We start from the raw sequence: 15,209 nt of genomic DNA, 5'->3' as shown, positions 1-15,209 counted from the left end.
AAAGTAACATATTTACCAACACATGTTCTACGCCACTACATACTTACATTTAAATGTGTGCTGCGTCGGTTCAGCCATTCTCCGCAAGGGTTTTTGAAATTGATCCGTGCGCAAAGCATTGTGGGGATTTTAAGGACGCGAAGTCTACCCATGTGCAGCCTCGAAATGTCCCCCAAACCAAGGACGTGGCCTCGGTGGAATTCCAAGTATGCTGGAGATTGGAACAGTCCTGCTGCGCCACTTGATGACGTAGCATCCTTGAAATATTGGCTTGGAATCCAGTATCCTCGAGATTGAGAAACGGCCACAGTTTTTCAACAAAAGCAGCAGTAATACAAAAAAAGGAAGTCAAAACATGTGGAACATGGATGTCGTGCAAAACAGAGTGGTGTCATCATCATTAGTTAAAGGCTTGTTAACTAATGAGTTTTAAGAAGTGATTACAAAGATGTCAAATATCAGCTGACTTTCTTTTTCGTGCTACTGAATAAAACCTGTCAACTTGTGTCAGTCACCCATGTACACTTGTACAGCCAATACTTAGCTTTGTCAAACCAAAAAGCATTAATATAACACATCAGATCTTTATTTTAAGAAGTGTGCTGGTTTTAGTCTCAGGGCACACGCAGATAACTCAGCCTTTTACACTTGACGCCCATGACAAGAAACTTAGTTTAAACTTCGCCCTCCATTACTTTCTTTCCGCCCTCATGTGGAACCAGGAATAATTCTCATGTGGGGTATAGCGGCTGAGGGGGCAGAGATCCCTGCCGGACCTAATTAGCGGCTCCTTCCCTTCTCTATTTAACCACGCTCCCCTCGATTAGCGTCAGGAGAGGAGGAGGAGGAGGAGGAGGAGGCAGAGGAGGAGGAGGCCGTTTCTGTCCTGAACCCTTCAGCCTCGCTCCCTCCATCCTCTGTATTTCCTTATGTCCCTTTTGGCCCCCTCTGCTTTCCCACACAGCTAAAAATTAATGTCCCTGCGCGCCATTTGCAGTTAAGTAAAAACGACAGAGACTCAGGGCGCAATGACGGCTGTTCTGCTCTGTTAAATTTCTAATTAAATGTGTGTGTGGTGGGGGGAAGCTGTGACAGGAGGGCAGGGGAGGAACCAAGAGAAGAGGGAGGGTGTGGATGTAGAGAGGAGGAAGGGGGATTGAGACTGTCACGTCTTGTCATTTCTTTCTTAACACATTTCAGAAGGGGCCAAGTTTAGCTCCGCCTCCTCTCAGCCTTATGGACTTAAAGCATTGAGAATAAAGGGCAGCTATATTACAATGCATATCCAATCCAGGAACATCCATCCAACACAAATATCCCTCAGGGTTTTTTATTGTAGGTGTTTCTTACAAAGTCTGAAAAATGCTTCATTTGAACAATTCAAGTTAGAAATGTATGTGAATTTGAAGAAAAATCCTTTGAGAAATTATTGAAGTTTCAACATATTCTGTTGTTTCATCTACACATCACTCGTATAAATACAAAAGTACTTCATAGCTAGATAAGTCCAATGAGGTCCAATTAAAATAAGCAAGCATGAAATGACCTAACCGAATCATAACATACATTTATCGTTGTTGAATAACTGGTAAAAATGTTTTGAAATAAGTTTGAGTGTAAATGTATACTCATATTAACAATCCAGATTAGATAATAAAGGCTTGAAAGTCTGGAACTTTTTGGTACCTTGAAAGTGCTTGAATTGTACTAACCCTTCACGTGATTATAAACATTGACATTAAAATCAGTATCGGTCTCTCTCCCTTGTCTGTCCATTTCCAGCACGTATAGGAAAGATGAAGAGGAGGAAGCCTGAGGAGGGCGGCCAGGTATGTCCGCTGTGCAGCGCCCCCTTGGCTGGGAGCGAGGAAGATATGAGTAGACATGTGGAACAATGCCTGATCCAGGTAGTGCACTCTTGGCTCTGAAACCAGTGGGACAGCCTGTCAACCCTTCTCTTCCTGTAGATGCTGTCCAATCACTTCTGTAGATTAGTGTAGATGCCAACCAATACCTCCTAACTTCCTTCACGTGGTGGTTCTGCATTCTCATCATATGGGATTAACTGAAAGACTTGACCATTGACTAATCTAGAGGTGCAGTGATTGTGCATCACTTTTTCAGTCCGACGTCAATTCTATACTGGTGCTGTTATTGCGTAAAAGTTGCACTGCAATGCCATTTTGGAATACATTTCGGGTAAATGTACTCCAAAGCAGTATTTCTTACTGTAGGTTAAATAGTTTTCACATTAGAAACAGGTCTAGGAGTGCAATTTGCTGTGGCAAACTTAAAGCGAGTGCACAGCAATGCATTATCAACTGCCATTAAGAAATGTTCTACACATAAGTCCCAAAAAGATAATTCCAAAGAGTGCGATCAACTGGAATAGTGGTCATTTTAGCGAGAGCTATACCTGCGTCATTAAATATATGTTACCACCATTATTTCAATGAATGTGGATCGGGGGCTTCTATCCAATTAGTGAATTACATGCTGAAGTTAAAATACGAACCTGTCTTAAATGCTGATGTAGCAAAGCAGACACAACAACATTTAAGCTAAAGGCTTTGGTTTATCCCATATGACAAGTTTGCATCTTATCCATTGGCATGCGTCTCCTGAATGATCAGTTACCTCTTTCATATCTGTAGATGAGGACCAATTTGGCCTATGCTTGCTGAAGATGAAGCCCACGCAGGGAGACTTTAAAAGTCTTCTCTCTTGTATGTAGATGTCACCCCAACGACAGCCTATAATGTCAAACTTGGTCTCCAGTAGGGCTGCTCAATTAATCGTATTTTAATCGCGATTACGATTATGGCTTGCAACTATTACGAAAACAACGTAATCGAAATAAAACGATTTTTTTTCCCCCAATAAATGAATGCTTTCAAAGTCAATGAATAATCGCATTTAATAATCGCAATTACAATTATTGACCCAAATAATTGAGATTATGATTTGCCATAATCGAGCAGCCCTAGTCTCCAGTCATTCTTTCCTGTAGATGCTCAGCAGTTCTGTTCTTACCTAGAATACACGAAAAAGACAACAAATCGTTACCACTAACCTCTAATCCACTTGTTTCTCACCCCACTGCCTTCTCTCTGTTCCACTAGCTGTAGAATCACTAATAACTCTTTTGCACTATAGGCGTTAAAGTGCTGTACCATGCCATGTGAGCGGTTTGTTATTCTTAGTACTGAAACTAGTGACATGCTTCAGTCCAAAACAGCCTTCTTTTGGCTAAACAGAGCATTCATTTGAATCTGTTCCAAGATGGAAAGGCCTTTAATTTGAAAGCAGAGAAAGCTTACGTCCTGTTGAAAACATATTGAGTATAGGAACAAAAAGGTATAACATGTCACAGAAGATTCCTCCCAGCAGAAGAAGGAAGTAGTAGGAGCTTTCACTCAAGTAGTTGTTATGAAAACATGTTATTTAGATAAACAAAATGTATTCTTGTTTTATTGACAACGAACAATAGTAGTGCTCATCACAGCTGCTCATGGTATAGTACAGATAACGCGTCCTATGGAGATCTGGCCTTTCTTACACCTCACCACTATTTTTCAAGAACAAAGTGCCACCAAATGTGTGAAATGTTTGCTTTCATTAACATGTGTCCGTTTGTCTATGTCAGCGTGAGGGTACGCTAGGTGACGATGACTCTGCAGATGGAGAAAATGGGCGGGGCTTTGAGGAGTACGAGTGGGCGGGGCAGAAGAGGATCAGAGCCACAGCCTTGCTGGAAGGAGGCTTCAGAGGTACACACACACGCACACTTCACATATTCCAACACACCGACTTCCTTCAAACATCATAACACCATTAGCTCATGTAGGATATGCATGCTAGCTTTTCTAATTCATATCTTTTAAACCTTTTTAGTAATATTTGACATTCTGGGAACACTCTGCATTCGAATGCTTTTACGATTTTTGCGATTTGTAAACTTTTTCACACATTTTGAAGTCCTTTCTACGCATTCACATTTTAAAATGTTCCACATATTTCAGCCATCATTGGTGTAATTACCTTTCAGTTCAAACCTCCCCTTCTTACACATGTTAGCCAGCAATTCAGTGTTGAGTCTGTTGTCAGCTGTGTTGAATGGGACCAGGGAGCCGAGGGGAAGTGTGTGTGTGTGTGTGTGTGTGTGTGTGTGTGTGTGTGTGTGTGTGTGTGTGTGTGTGTGTGTGTGTGTGTGTGTGTGTGTGTGTGTGTGTGTGTGTGTGTGTGTGTGTGTGTGTGTGTGTGTGTGTGTGTGTGTGTGTGTGTGTGTGTGTGTGTGTGTGTGTGTGTGTGTGTGTGTGTGTGTGTGTGTGTGTGTGTGTGTGTGTGTGTGTGTGTGTGTGTGTGTGTGTGTGTGTGTGTGTGTGTAGAAATGCAGAAATGCAATTATGGCGCTGTATGGGAGGGCTGGTCACTGGGGAGCACGGCTGCTCTGTGACACAACACACACACTGATAGCTCTCTGTCACATTTCTGCTCCTCACATTTTTCAAACTTGTGATTTTATGTTTAGCCAAACTCATTTCACTTAATGTTCTTATGCTTAACTTGTTTGAGCAAGTAGTACAACAATGATTTAATGAAATACATGATACTGTATATTAGGGCTGAGCGATATATCGTGTCATGGCGATAACCACGATATGCGCATGCGCGATATTCACACCGCAGGGACGTGTGTTTTTATTCATTTTTTTACCAATGCTAACGCACTTTAGCACAGAATTCAAAATAAAGATACCCTTATTACTTATTGAAACTGCACATACAATATATCCGATTAAAGCTGAGACTCCACAGATTATTTAAGTATAGTATCTAAGCGATCCGATCTCGCGACAGGGGAAGCAAACAGACTCACCGTAGCTGTCAATCTGATCAAAAGACGTGTTCAATGGCATTAAAACGAGAAAGAACGCGGCTGAGTCGGTTGATCCATAGGTTAATAATGTATCTGTGGCTTTGAAGCAATTGTTTATAATCCATAATTCCATTTTTATGTAAGAATTATGGATTATAAATGAAATAATTTTTTGTATACAGAGACGTTAAAAACCTATGGATTAACCGATTCAGCCGCGTTTTTTCTCGTTTTAATGCCATTGAACACGTCTTTTGATCAGATTGACAGCTACGGTGAGACGATCTCCCCTAGAAGCTCCGTAAAGGTACGTGTTGTGATGTCTGTGTTTGCTTCCCCTGTCGCGAGTTCGGATGACTCAGTGATGATACTAATGGCCCGTCCACACTACAGCTTCGACAGCTTCAAAAACGGTTTCCAACGCGTCTGCCCATTCACTTTGAATGGGCACACCGAACTGCATTGTGGGAAGCAGAGCGGAGCTTTCCTGGCATTTCAGGCTGCAAAAGTTGAGCAATGTTCAACTTTTGAAGCTTCTGAAGCTTTCGGTGGAAGCGTCAGCCAATCAAATCATATGCCAGTACAAGCTCTAGCCAATCAAACTGCTGCTTGTGTGTCAGGGGCGGGAGATTCATGTGATTGGTTGTTGGTCGAGCTTCAGACACGCCCAGCTCCAATCTTTTTTTGAAGCTGTAGTGTGGACGGGCCGTAATACCTAAATAATCTGTGGAGTCTCAGCTTTAATCGGATATCTTGTGCAGCTACGATAAGTAATAAGGGTACTTTTATCTTGAGTTCTGTGCCAAAGTCCGTTAGCATTTTTCGCTCAGGGGTCATTTAGATGCTTCTTATGAGACTTGTGTTTTGTTTTGGTAAAAATGGTTTGTATCGTCAGTTAGCTGAGATTATTTCCGTTAATCTGGTATAACACATTAATAGGTTCTTAAATATTAAGATCCCCTGAGACACAGTGTCGTGAAAAAAAAAGTAAAGTACCCGCCGGGAACTTGGGGCTTAACAGGTTAAAAAAAAACGCAATATATATCGCAGGGGAACAAAAAACGAGTTTTTTTCAATATCGTGCAGCCCTACTGTATATACTTGATTCACCCAAAGACCAGAATGGAGAAACATATTTCTTTACTCATATTAAAAGTGCTGCAGCTTCTGCTTTATAATGAACTGGTTAATGTCTTTATAGTTTTTAGATGTATTGTTTGGAAAATCTGTAGAATATAACAGTGATAAGTTCCTGTTGGGAACGCAAAATGGAGCTACAAATAATTTCATTATAGATATATATATATATATATATATATATACTTACTATTTCCTTATTTCATCGCTTTGTCTATAATATGTTAAAAACCCAAAAGATAAATGTATCTACTTTGACTTTTGGGTTAGATGATTTATTCCGCACTGTGCCCCCCATTGTGGCCTCACGTGTGTTTATCTGTAATATGTGGATACAAAAACAACGGTGGAGGCAAACCCTCAAGATGTGCACAGATGGAGGTAAAGAGCCGTTGTCATCTCTGAGAGGCTCCTTCAAACCCTCTGCCTCGGCTTTCATCTGTCCCCTTCCAGCTCTGCCTGTTCGATCCGTTGTTAAACACACACATGCTGAGCCTCACCTGCAAGCCAGAGAGAGAGAGCTGAGGAGACAAGACAGATCAATGTTGAAATCTTAACTGTAGCGCTCCAAAGAACAGCTCGCGGGGTGGGAGGTGGCCATCCATCTCCCCGGCGCTCCGTCTCTCTTTCACGTCGTTAAAGCGAGCAGACACGGGACCCTTCTGCCGCTCTCTAATAGGGGGCCTTGTGATGTGACACATTTAACTGAGGTGGCCTGGGGAGAACCACTTCAAACACTCACACACTCTGCTCAGGGCTCAGAAGGTGGATTTTGTCTTGAAAGCTCCTCAGTGGTTCTAACACTCGCCGCTGAATCGGGCAGGCTCTGGAGGGCCGTCGTGGGCCAGACGCACACAGAGATGTTGCAGGGGGTCTCCTCAGCTGGTGGCATGAAGAGAGGGCCTATCCCTCTGTGAAGTGCCACCATCCTTCCCTCCCTTTGAGAGCGCCAGGAAGAAAGGCAGAGGGAACGGGGCCCTTTCAAGGGGAGGAGGGAGGGAGGAAAATCGAACAAGATCCGTTTATGATTGAACTCTGTGTGAGGGAAGACTTCCCTGGGTCTCGCACCGGCTTAGCCAGGTTGAAAGGAGCCTCAGCTCAGACAGAGAGCCTTCTTCGTCTGTCTAGTGGACTGTCTGTCGGTCCAAGTGTCCGTTTTATGAGCCGGAAAGCAACTAGATTCTTCTTAACCTTGCGGGATACATTGGCCCAAGTTTTCATCATAATGTCTTACACTTTGGATTGTTCCATTTGAATTGTTTTGATATTAGCGCCGAGAAGAGAGCCCAGTTTTTGTACAGATTCCAAAACGTAAAGATGTTCAGACTTTAAGGGTGCAAAGCCCTTATTTTCATATCAAATCAATTGTTCTCATTATTTGTCTTCAATCAAGCAGCACAAAAAAGTGAACCTTAATAAAATAGTTTAAACTCCAATAAATGTAGATTACAATGAGGAAATATTTAAAGAATAGTTTAACAAGGCTAAAAAGACATTCTGAGAGATCTGCAAATAGACACTTTTCTTCTTTCACAATGGAATCATTTTGAAAGCACGATGCCAGGGAATACTTTCAAATTCAGTACAAAGTTTCCAGAGCCCAATGGGGTCCAATAGCACTTCAAGTTCCTGATATCCAGCAAACAACTGCAATACTTTAATGATATTTCACCAAGTAATCAATTATGAACATTTTGGCTGGAATGACAGCCAAAACTAAAAATACATTTGAATACAACATATTTTTATTTTTTTTCCTATTCATCTTTGGTTCTCTCGTGCTTTTCCATTGGCATTACCAGGCATTGAACAGAGTGGTTGATCTGTGAGTTTATCCGCAGACAGGGAGGCAGACAGATCCAGAGGTCTGATATCAGCCCGTCCTGAGAGACGGAGGAGGAGAAGAAGAGGGGGATTACTGCAGGATGAGATGGCCCAGAGGGATTGAGAGAGAGGAGAAAATCTGCGCTTTGTAAATGGACTTCAAAGATGGCCGTCTTTGTGTCTGTGTCCCTTTCCCCATCTCTCTCTCTCTGACCTGTAAATGGCAGAAAGATAGTGTGATGACCTTTGACTCTCCTCCTCTCTGCTTCTTAGAGGGTCCAGATAATTGCTATGGTAACGGGATGTCTGCGAGGTCGGTGGATTGGTTGATCCGGGCTGTCAGTCAGCCTGATGAGTCTTTGATCCCGCCTGCCTCCTCAGATCTTGACTTGTAGCAGTGCTGAGGTGACACCTATGTAGATTGAGTGTGTTCGCTGTTGCAAACATGTAAATCAGAGGATAAAACATGTAGTTAGCATGTTAAGAGTCACCGGTATTCAGGAGATGGTTATGATAATGAGGCAGACCAGGATGGCCCTGTAGAAGTCGGGAAGTGTGTGTATTGATCACGCCTGTCAAGCGGAAAAAGAGAGGAAACTGGTACGGGGGGGGGGGGGGGGGAGAGAACAATTGATACAGGAGTAGAGAGAAACATCAACGTGGTAAAAGAGAACAGTCAAAAACACAAGGAAGGGAGCATTAGTAGAAAGGGGATACGTCGGATAAATGCGAAAGTATAAAGGTAAGAAAGGAGTGATGATGTAAAAAGGAGGGGAAATAAGGTGAGGAATAAATAAGAAGAGAGGTGGAGGGGTAAAAAGGAAAGTGGGGGGGGATGTGGGTGCATAATGTGAGTGAAAGGCAGTTAGAGTGGGGCTGACCTTTCCTTGGCCAGATTAGATTGGCCTGCCAAGACTGCTTAGAGGGACAGATGGAAGCACCGACACACACACAGCGGGCCACACATATGCTCACATTTAAAACACCTAAGACATGTACAGTTTGTCTATGCTAAAATAGGCCACATATCTGTAAGGAAATAACACATCATATCCATCTTTTAAGGCTTGGGCGATATTTAAAAATAGTCCAACTGGTCAACCTCTGCTATTGAAGATATATTCGTGCAATTCTGTGTGTTGCGGCATCCCGACCTAGGCCACAGTTTCAGTTTAGAAATATGAAACGCATACATTCATCAAAGCAGCCTTGGTTATTCTTAGAACAGTTAAAAGACTAACTCACACAACCATTAAATTAACTAAATAAACACAAAATCACCCCACAAAAATCGACACTCATCGATATACTACTGTAATATACTGTATATTTGCCCGGTTAGTTTAAAAGTCTTTGTCTTGTGCTTTGTTTTATTTATTCTCAGCTGTATTTTAGACCCATAACTGATCCTCAGATCAGTCCTGTAAAGAACCTGTAAAGTTAATAATCCCTCAGGCTACAGGTTTTTATGGATCCACTTATCAAATCAAGTTTTATTTATAAAGCACATTTATAAACGATCTTTGGTCGAGCCAAAGTGCTGTACATAAAATAAAAATAGCCTACAGTAGAGACACTTTACAGCAAATACAACCGCACAGATTGTTCAGAATATCAGTATGAGAAAAACGACACCCTCTATCCTTAGATAGATATCGGGTTTATGATCAAAGCACAGATTCTGGAGCATCTCTGTGGCTTTGAGGTTGAGGCAACATCTGGAAAAACCTCTACCCACATGCCCAAGTTCCAATTCTTGAAGCCAGTTATTGTGGCTAACTAGCCACAAGATCTATAGTGAAATCAGTTGATCAGATTATGCCCCAACCACTAAAGCATTGGTGGTTTGCAGTGAAGGATATCTGTTTTACTCTCATGTACATCTGCTGGATACGAAGCCTGCCTTTCAAAGATTGGTACCTAATCTTTCTGACAAAGGCATTCTGGGTAGACTGGCTTAAGGTTAGATGTAAAAAGACCAGAGAATATTGGTCCTACCTCCATGTGTGAACCTAAGTATGGACCTCATACGTCAACAAAAGGTTGTAGTAGGTGAAAGACAGGTCAGCAATAAAACGCAGTTCCCTGAAACACAGAACTGTACCCTAACCAAACTAATTAGCGATTAGAAAATCTGCCAGTGAAAAAAGGAATGTAGTTCAACCAGGTATAATGTGACACGTGCTCTGTTCACCTTCTGCTGTGCCCTGAGTAACCAGCCTCAGTAGCCGAGCGGAGCAGAGATTTACACTGCGTGCCCATTGTTACCGTATGATCCCTTCTGCTGCGGAGACCAAATAAAAGTTAAAAGGTCCTTTTTATTTGGTCACTAAAAACCATGGCCCCTGTAGTACAACAGCTTAGCATTGGTGGCGCGTGTTATCTTGCTGGCTTTACCGTTCGACACATTCATTCTCCTCCCTCCTCATTTTAAAAATGATTTTCTAGAGTAAGAGTGAAATGAATTCTGCAGTTAAGGAGGAGGAGGAGGAGGAGGAGGAGCAGGTGTTTAAATCTCCTCCAAGACGAGTTTGACAAAGACGCCACAGTGAAACAGTGTAGTGCACTGAGAGGGAGTCAAGTATCGAGACACACATACTGGGACAGGGGGGTTAAATAAGATGGCTGTCAACGGTGTCGAGTTTCAATCTGGTCCCATACACACACACACACACACACACACACACACACACACACACACACACACACACACACACACACACACACACACACACACACACACACACACACACTTGTCACATACACACAGAGCACACTAGTCCAGCTAAGAGCTTGTAGAAATTGGGATAGGTGTAAATAAGATGGCTGTCAGCCTGTCACTGGTACACACACACAGAAACATTCAGAGTCACATCTCAAGTGAAACACACACACACCTACCCACCTGCAAGTGCTCAAATAGTAACTCACACATACCTTACCTACCTATGCGTGGTAGATAGACACGAGTAAGTGACAGGTAGACTGACTCACACTTGCGTGCGTGCACACACACACACACACACACACACACACACACACACACTCCTTCAAGGGGGTTGGAGAGAAGGGTCCTAAGTGACAGAGGGACAGACAGTCTAAAACAAACACTGAGGAGACGCCTCTTAAGTGACGGACACACACACAGCCTGCTCTGTGGCTAAGTGGAGCTGAAGGGAGCAGTCAGGCAGCGGTGAGGGTTTGTCTGAGCGTTTATCACTGGGTTTATAGAAGTGCCACTCACACACACACACACACACACTCGCCCTCTCTTTCTCTCAGGGATTGATGGGCAAGGTGTCAGTCTTCATCAGTTCACCCATGTCTGAACGCTGTCTTTCTGACCAAATATTTTCCCATCTACAGACCTGTAATTGGAAAGGGAAAAAGTAAAGTTTTAGCTGAGCTAAATTTAAGATCTTAACGTTTTTCAGGATGAAGTTTGAGGCCCTTTTTTTAAAGTATTTTGCTAGACCTTTAAAATGTGCCTAGTGGAATCAAGAGATGAGGACAACGCAGTCATAACTTTAAAAGGGAACGCTTGGGCTGCCACTGAGTGAATTTAGTTATGTTGTGTAGTTAAAAAAAGAAGAAATTATAGCCATATTTCAGCTAAGGGATACAATGATACGTAATGATAACAATATGTAATTAAAAATGAATTAAGTATGTACAAATATTTGAAAATAAAACAGAGTTTGGTTTCTAATGCCCCCCTCTGATTTTTCTATTCATTGCTATTTTCATGTGCCACAATAACAGTGTTTTTTCACTTTGGGGCTTTTTTGAGCAGCAATTAGCACGTAATTCATTCAATAACTTTTAGAACAAACCTCACTGCATTGCGTTGGAGTACGAGTGATTAGCTGTGGGATTGTACTATTTAAATGTGGGCTCAATATTCAGCTGATGACCAGTTTTTCAATATATCAAAGCACTTGGGACCAATGTTCTGTCACACTCCTGCACACAATTTCCAAGGTTAGTGATGTGAAATATAAATAATCCTAAAAAATGGTCTTTGAATTACTTTCACAGCGACTGGTTTCGCCACGTGTAGCGTCAAGGAGAGCGCGGCAGACAGCGACGCAGACTTAGACGTGGACGGAGACGACACCTTGGAGTACGGCAAGGCGCAGTACACCGAGGCCGACATCATCCCCTGCTCCGGGGCCGGGGAGGACCAGGGGGAGGCCCGGGAGAGGGAGGCGCTACGGGGGGCCGTGCTCAAGTACGAAACCTTAACAATGAGCTAGCAGAGTTAACTAATGTTGGCTGATGGAATGCACCCTAAAGGTTCATACTAACTGTTGTGTCTCTGTGTTGCAGCGGTGGGATGCCTTCTAACAGAATAACGCCTGAATGCTCCAAATGGGCCAGCGACGGTAAGATTTTCATTTCACAAATGTATTAATAAGAGTTTAGTATTGTAGGACTTCATATAAAGTGTATATACTTACTCACACGAAAAGATAGATCTTTGTCAAAAGTGCCATAGGTTTTATTAGCAAACAAATCCCCCATTCAATAGGTGGAACATTTACCACAAGTCATGAGCTCAGTTAATCAATTTAAGAGCCAAGATGTTGTCAAATTAAGTCTTGTATTTATAAAGCATATTATTATATATTCATTTCACTTAATCTACTCATTTTGACAGTTTCTAGGAATGTAGCATTGAGCTGTTGAATGCTAATTGAAGCTTGTTGTCCAGTGTTAACCATGCCTGCTGTTTGTGTTTACAGAGATGCCTTCAACAAGCAACGGAGAAAGCAGCAAGACAGACCCCGGCACTCCTTCATCCTCCTGCTCTTCCTCCTGCGCCCCGCGCACCTGTAAAAACAGCGAGATCGAAAAGTAGGTTACTCATATGTGCACACACGCTTTGTGATTTAGTTGAGGCAGAAACCACTGTCACGTTTCCCATCGTCACATCAGACGCCTCACACACACACTCTGCGATTGTATGACTTTGTGATGAGTTTTCGTACTTGTGGGAGAGTCGACTTGTAGACGGTCATAAATGATGCAATTTGTGTGGTTTCTGTTTTTCCTGTGTGTGTGTGTGTGTGTGTGTGTGTGTGTGTGTGTGTGTGTGTGTGTGTGTGTGTGTGTGTGTGTGTGTGTGTGTGTGTGTGTGTGTGTGTGTGTGTGTGTGTGTGTGTGTGTGTGTGTGTGTGTGTGTGTGTGTGTGTGTGTGTGTGTGTGTGTGTGTGTGTGTGTGTGTGTGTGTGTGTGTGTGTGTGTGTGTGTGTGTGTGTGTGTGTGTGTGTGTGTGTGTGTGTGTGTGTGTGTGTGTGTGTGTGACTAGGAGTGTGTCTCCAGGTATTGATTTTCCTGCAGTTGTGTCCCCTCAGAGCTGCCTTAGAATCATTAATGGCGACATAGACACAAGCAGATACGGGACACACTCGTGAAGGCAGCAGTGTGAAAAGATGCTAATGTTATCTCACAACAACACCGATTAATAAGATAACATAAGATTGGACCCTGAACATCACACTTGTGGCATTCATGGATTGGAGGCAGACATTAGGGAAAACAAATGACCCTAATGACAAACATTGCTCAAAATGATGAACTATTACCCAAACATATTAAAATCAAAATGTCCGTCCCTGTTAACACAGCCATCTACATGAATAAGTGTGGTCGGTCAGTGTGTATTTGAATTATATTTTCGTATTCTAGGAGGCCATGAACCAAAAACGACACAAATGTCGAGGGTCTCGATGTTGCAGATCTCCCCCAACCTAAATTTAGCACAAAAAAAAGGACCCAACAAATGATTCTTCGTATATAAAAAAGCAACTCCAATTTAAGTTTCACAATACTGGTCGAAGTACAGCCTTGCAGCCGACTCAGTCAACCTATATTATCAAAAAAGAGCAGTACTTTAACTGACAAGATACCAGGTTTAGCAATTCAGCCTTAAAAGAAACACTTCTAATGATGTCATATTGTCATTGTCAATGTTGGACAGAACAAAAAAAGCCCCCTCGCTTTGCTGTGCTGCAAACAAGCACTGCCCTCATTTCCATCTCCTCATCCATATTCTGCCACAAGCAAACAATCACACACACACACACACACACACACACACACACACACACACCCTGTCCCCCGCATGGGCAATAGAGGTCAGCTCATTGCGAGAGAGAAACGTCAGTGGGCAAGCGAGCAAAGAGAAAGAGGGATTTGGTTGATTGGTTGCTTCTGCATGTCTGGCATATTCTCCTGTCCTTTTGCCCCGTGCGATTACACACACTGAGCTGGGGTCAGTCTGCTTGTTGCCTTCCATCCCAGACCCTATTTCCTAAAGTGTTTTCCTTTGTCCACCCAAAGTGCCTTTTTAGAATACCCCCTAAAAATCCCCCCTCATCTCATTTTCCTAACCTTTCCCGCTTTCAGTTTCATTTCCTCAGGCAAAATGTAAAGGTGTGTGTGTGTGTGTGTGTGTGTGTGTGTGTGTGTGTGTGTGTGTGTGTGTGTGTGTGTGTGTGTGTGTGTGTGTGTGTGTGTGTGTGTGTGTGTGTGTGTGTGTGTGTGTGTGTGTGTGTGTGTGTGTGTGTGTGTGTGTGTGTGTGTGTGTGTGTGTGTGTGTGTGTGTGTGTGTGTGTGTGTGTGTGTGTGGTGTGTGTGTGTGTGTGTGTGTGTGTGTGTGTGTGTGTGTGTGTGTGTGTGTGTGTGTGTGTGTGTGTGTGTGTGTGTGTGTGTGTGTGTGTGTGTGTGTGTGTGTGTGTGGTGAGGGGATGCATTTGAAGTTTCTTTTTTCCCCGTGCTGTGATCGTCCTTGTTTAACCCTGTGTTTATCTTTGTGTCTGAGAGAATGAGATGTAAGCAGGTGTGTGTGTAGAGACAATAGTCAAACAGCGCTGATTGATCTATTTGTGCACAGTAGGCATGGTATTGATGTCGGTGAGGAAGCGTTGCCCTCCTATGGTGCTGTTTACATTAAATAGTTGCAAAGCTATTTGTTATTGTAGAGGATAGAGATGCAACTAAGGATTATTTTCATTGTGATAAATGTGCCGATCACTTTCTATATATATATAGATATATACATATCTATATATCAATTAATTGGTTATAAAATGTCAGAAAAACATGAAAAATGTGCATCCAAATTTCCCGAAGTCCACCCTGGTATCTTGAAATATATTTTCATACACTTTAATACAATATAAAACTGAGAAAAGCATGACATATTTGTTTTTTAGAGACTGAACAACTCAGTTCCAGATGAACAAATAATGAATTATCGAAAAAGTTGGCAATTGTTTTTCTGTGAAACAACTCATTGTTGTTGTCTAGTGTTGGACAGTTTTAGATGGCATCGAGTCCAAGTTTCTTTCCAAAGCAGTTACTT

The 15,209-nt window shown here is 42.5% G+C and overlaps 1 protein-coding gene across 5 annotated transcripts in view; it reads left to right on the top strand.

The window, feature by feature from the left end:
• The window catches only part of rnf220a (ring finger protein 220a), a 175,649-nt gene that overhangs the window by 137,644 nt on the left and 22,796 nt on the right, over positions 1–15,209 (top strand). For 3 of the 5 annotated variants that reach the window (XM_071206239.1, XM_034104411.2, XM_034104412.2), the window contains 5 exons: positions 1,783–1,907; positions 3,647–3,770; positions 11,879–12,071; positions 12,170–12,225; positions 12,586–12,697. In XM_071206239.1, coding sequence (XP_071062340.1) covers positions 1,783–1,907; positions 3,647–3,770; positions 11,879–12,071; positions 12,170–12,225; positions 12,586–12,697 — 610 coding nt within the window. The remainder of the gene's footprint in view (positions 1–1,782; positions 1,908–3,646; positions 3,771–11,878; positions 12,072–12,169; positions 12,226–12,585; positions 12,698–15,209) is intronic. The other 2 variants (XM_071206238.1, XM_034104413.2) reach the window with 1 other exon arrangement.

Source organism: Pseudochaenichthys georgianus, chromosome 17, assembly GCF_902827115.2.
Source record: "Pseudochaenichthys georgianus chromosome 17, fPseGeo1.2, whole genome shotgun sequence".
In the NCBI taxonomy this organism is placed as follows: domain Eukaryota; kingdom Metazoa; phylum Chordata; class Actinopteri; order Perciformes; family Channichthyidae; genus Pseudochaenichthys; species Pseudochaenichthys georgianus.
This window is presented reverse-complemented; position numbering and strand designations above follow the sequence as displayed.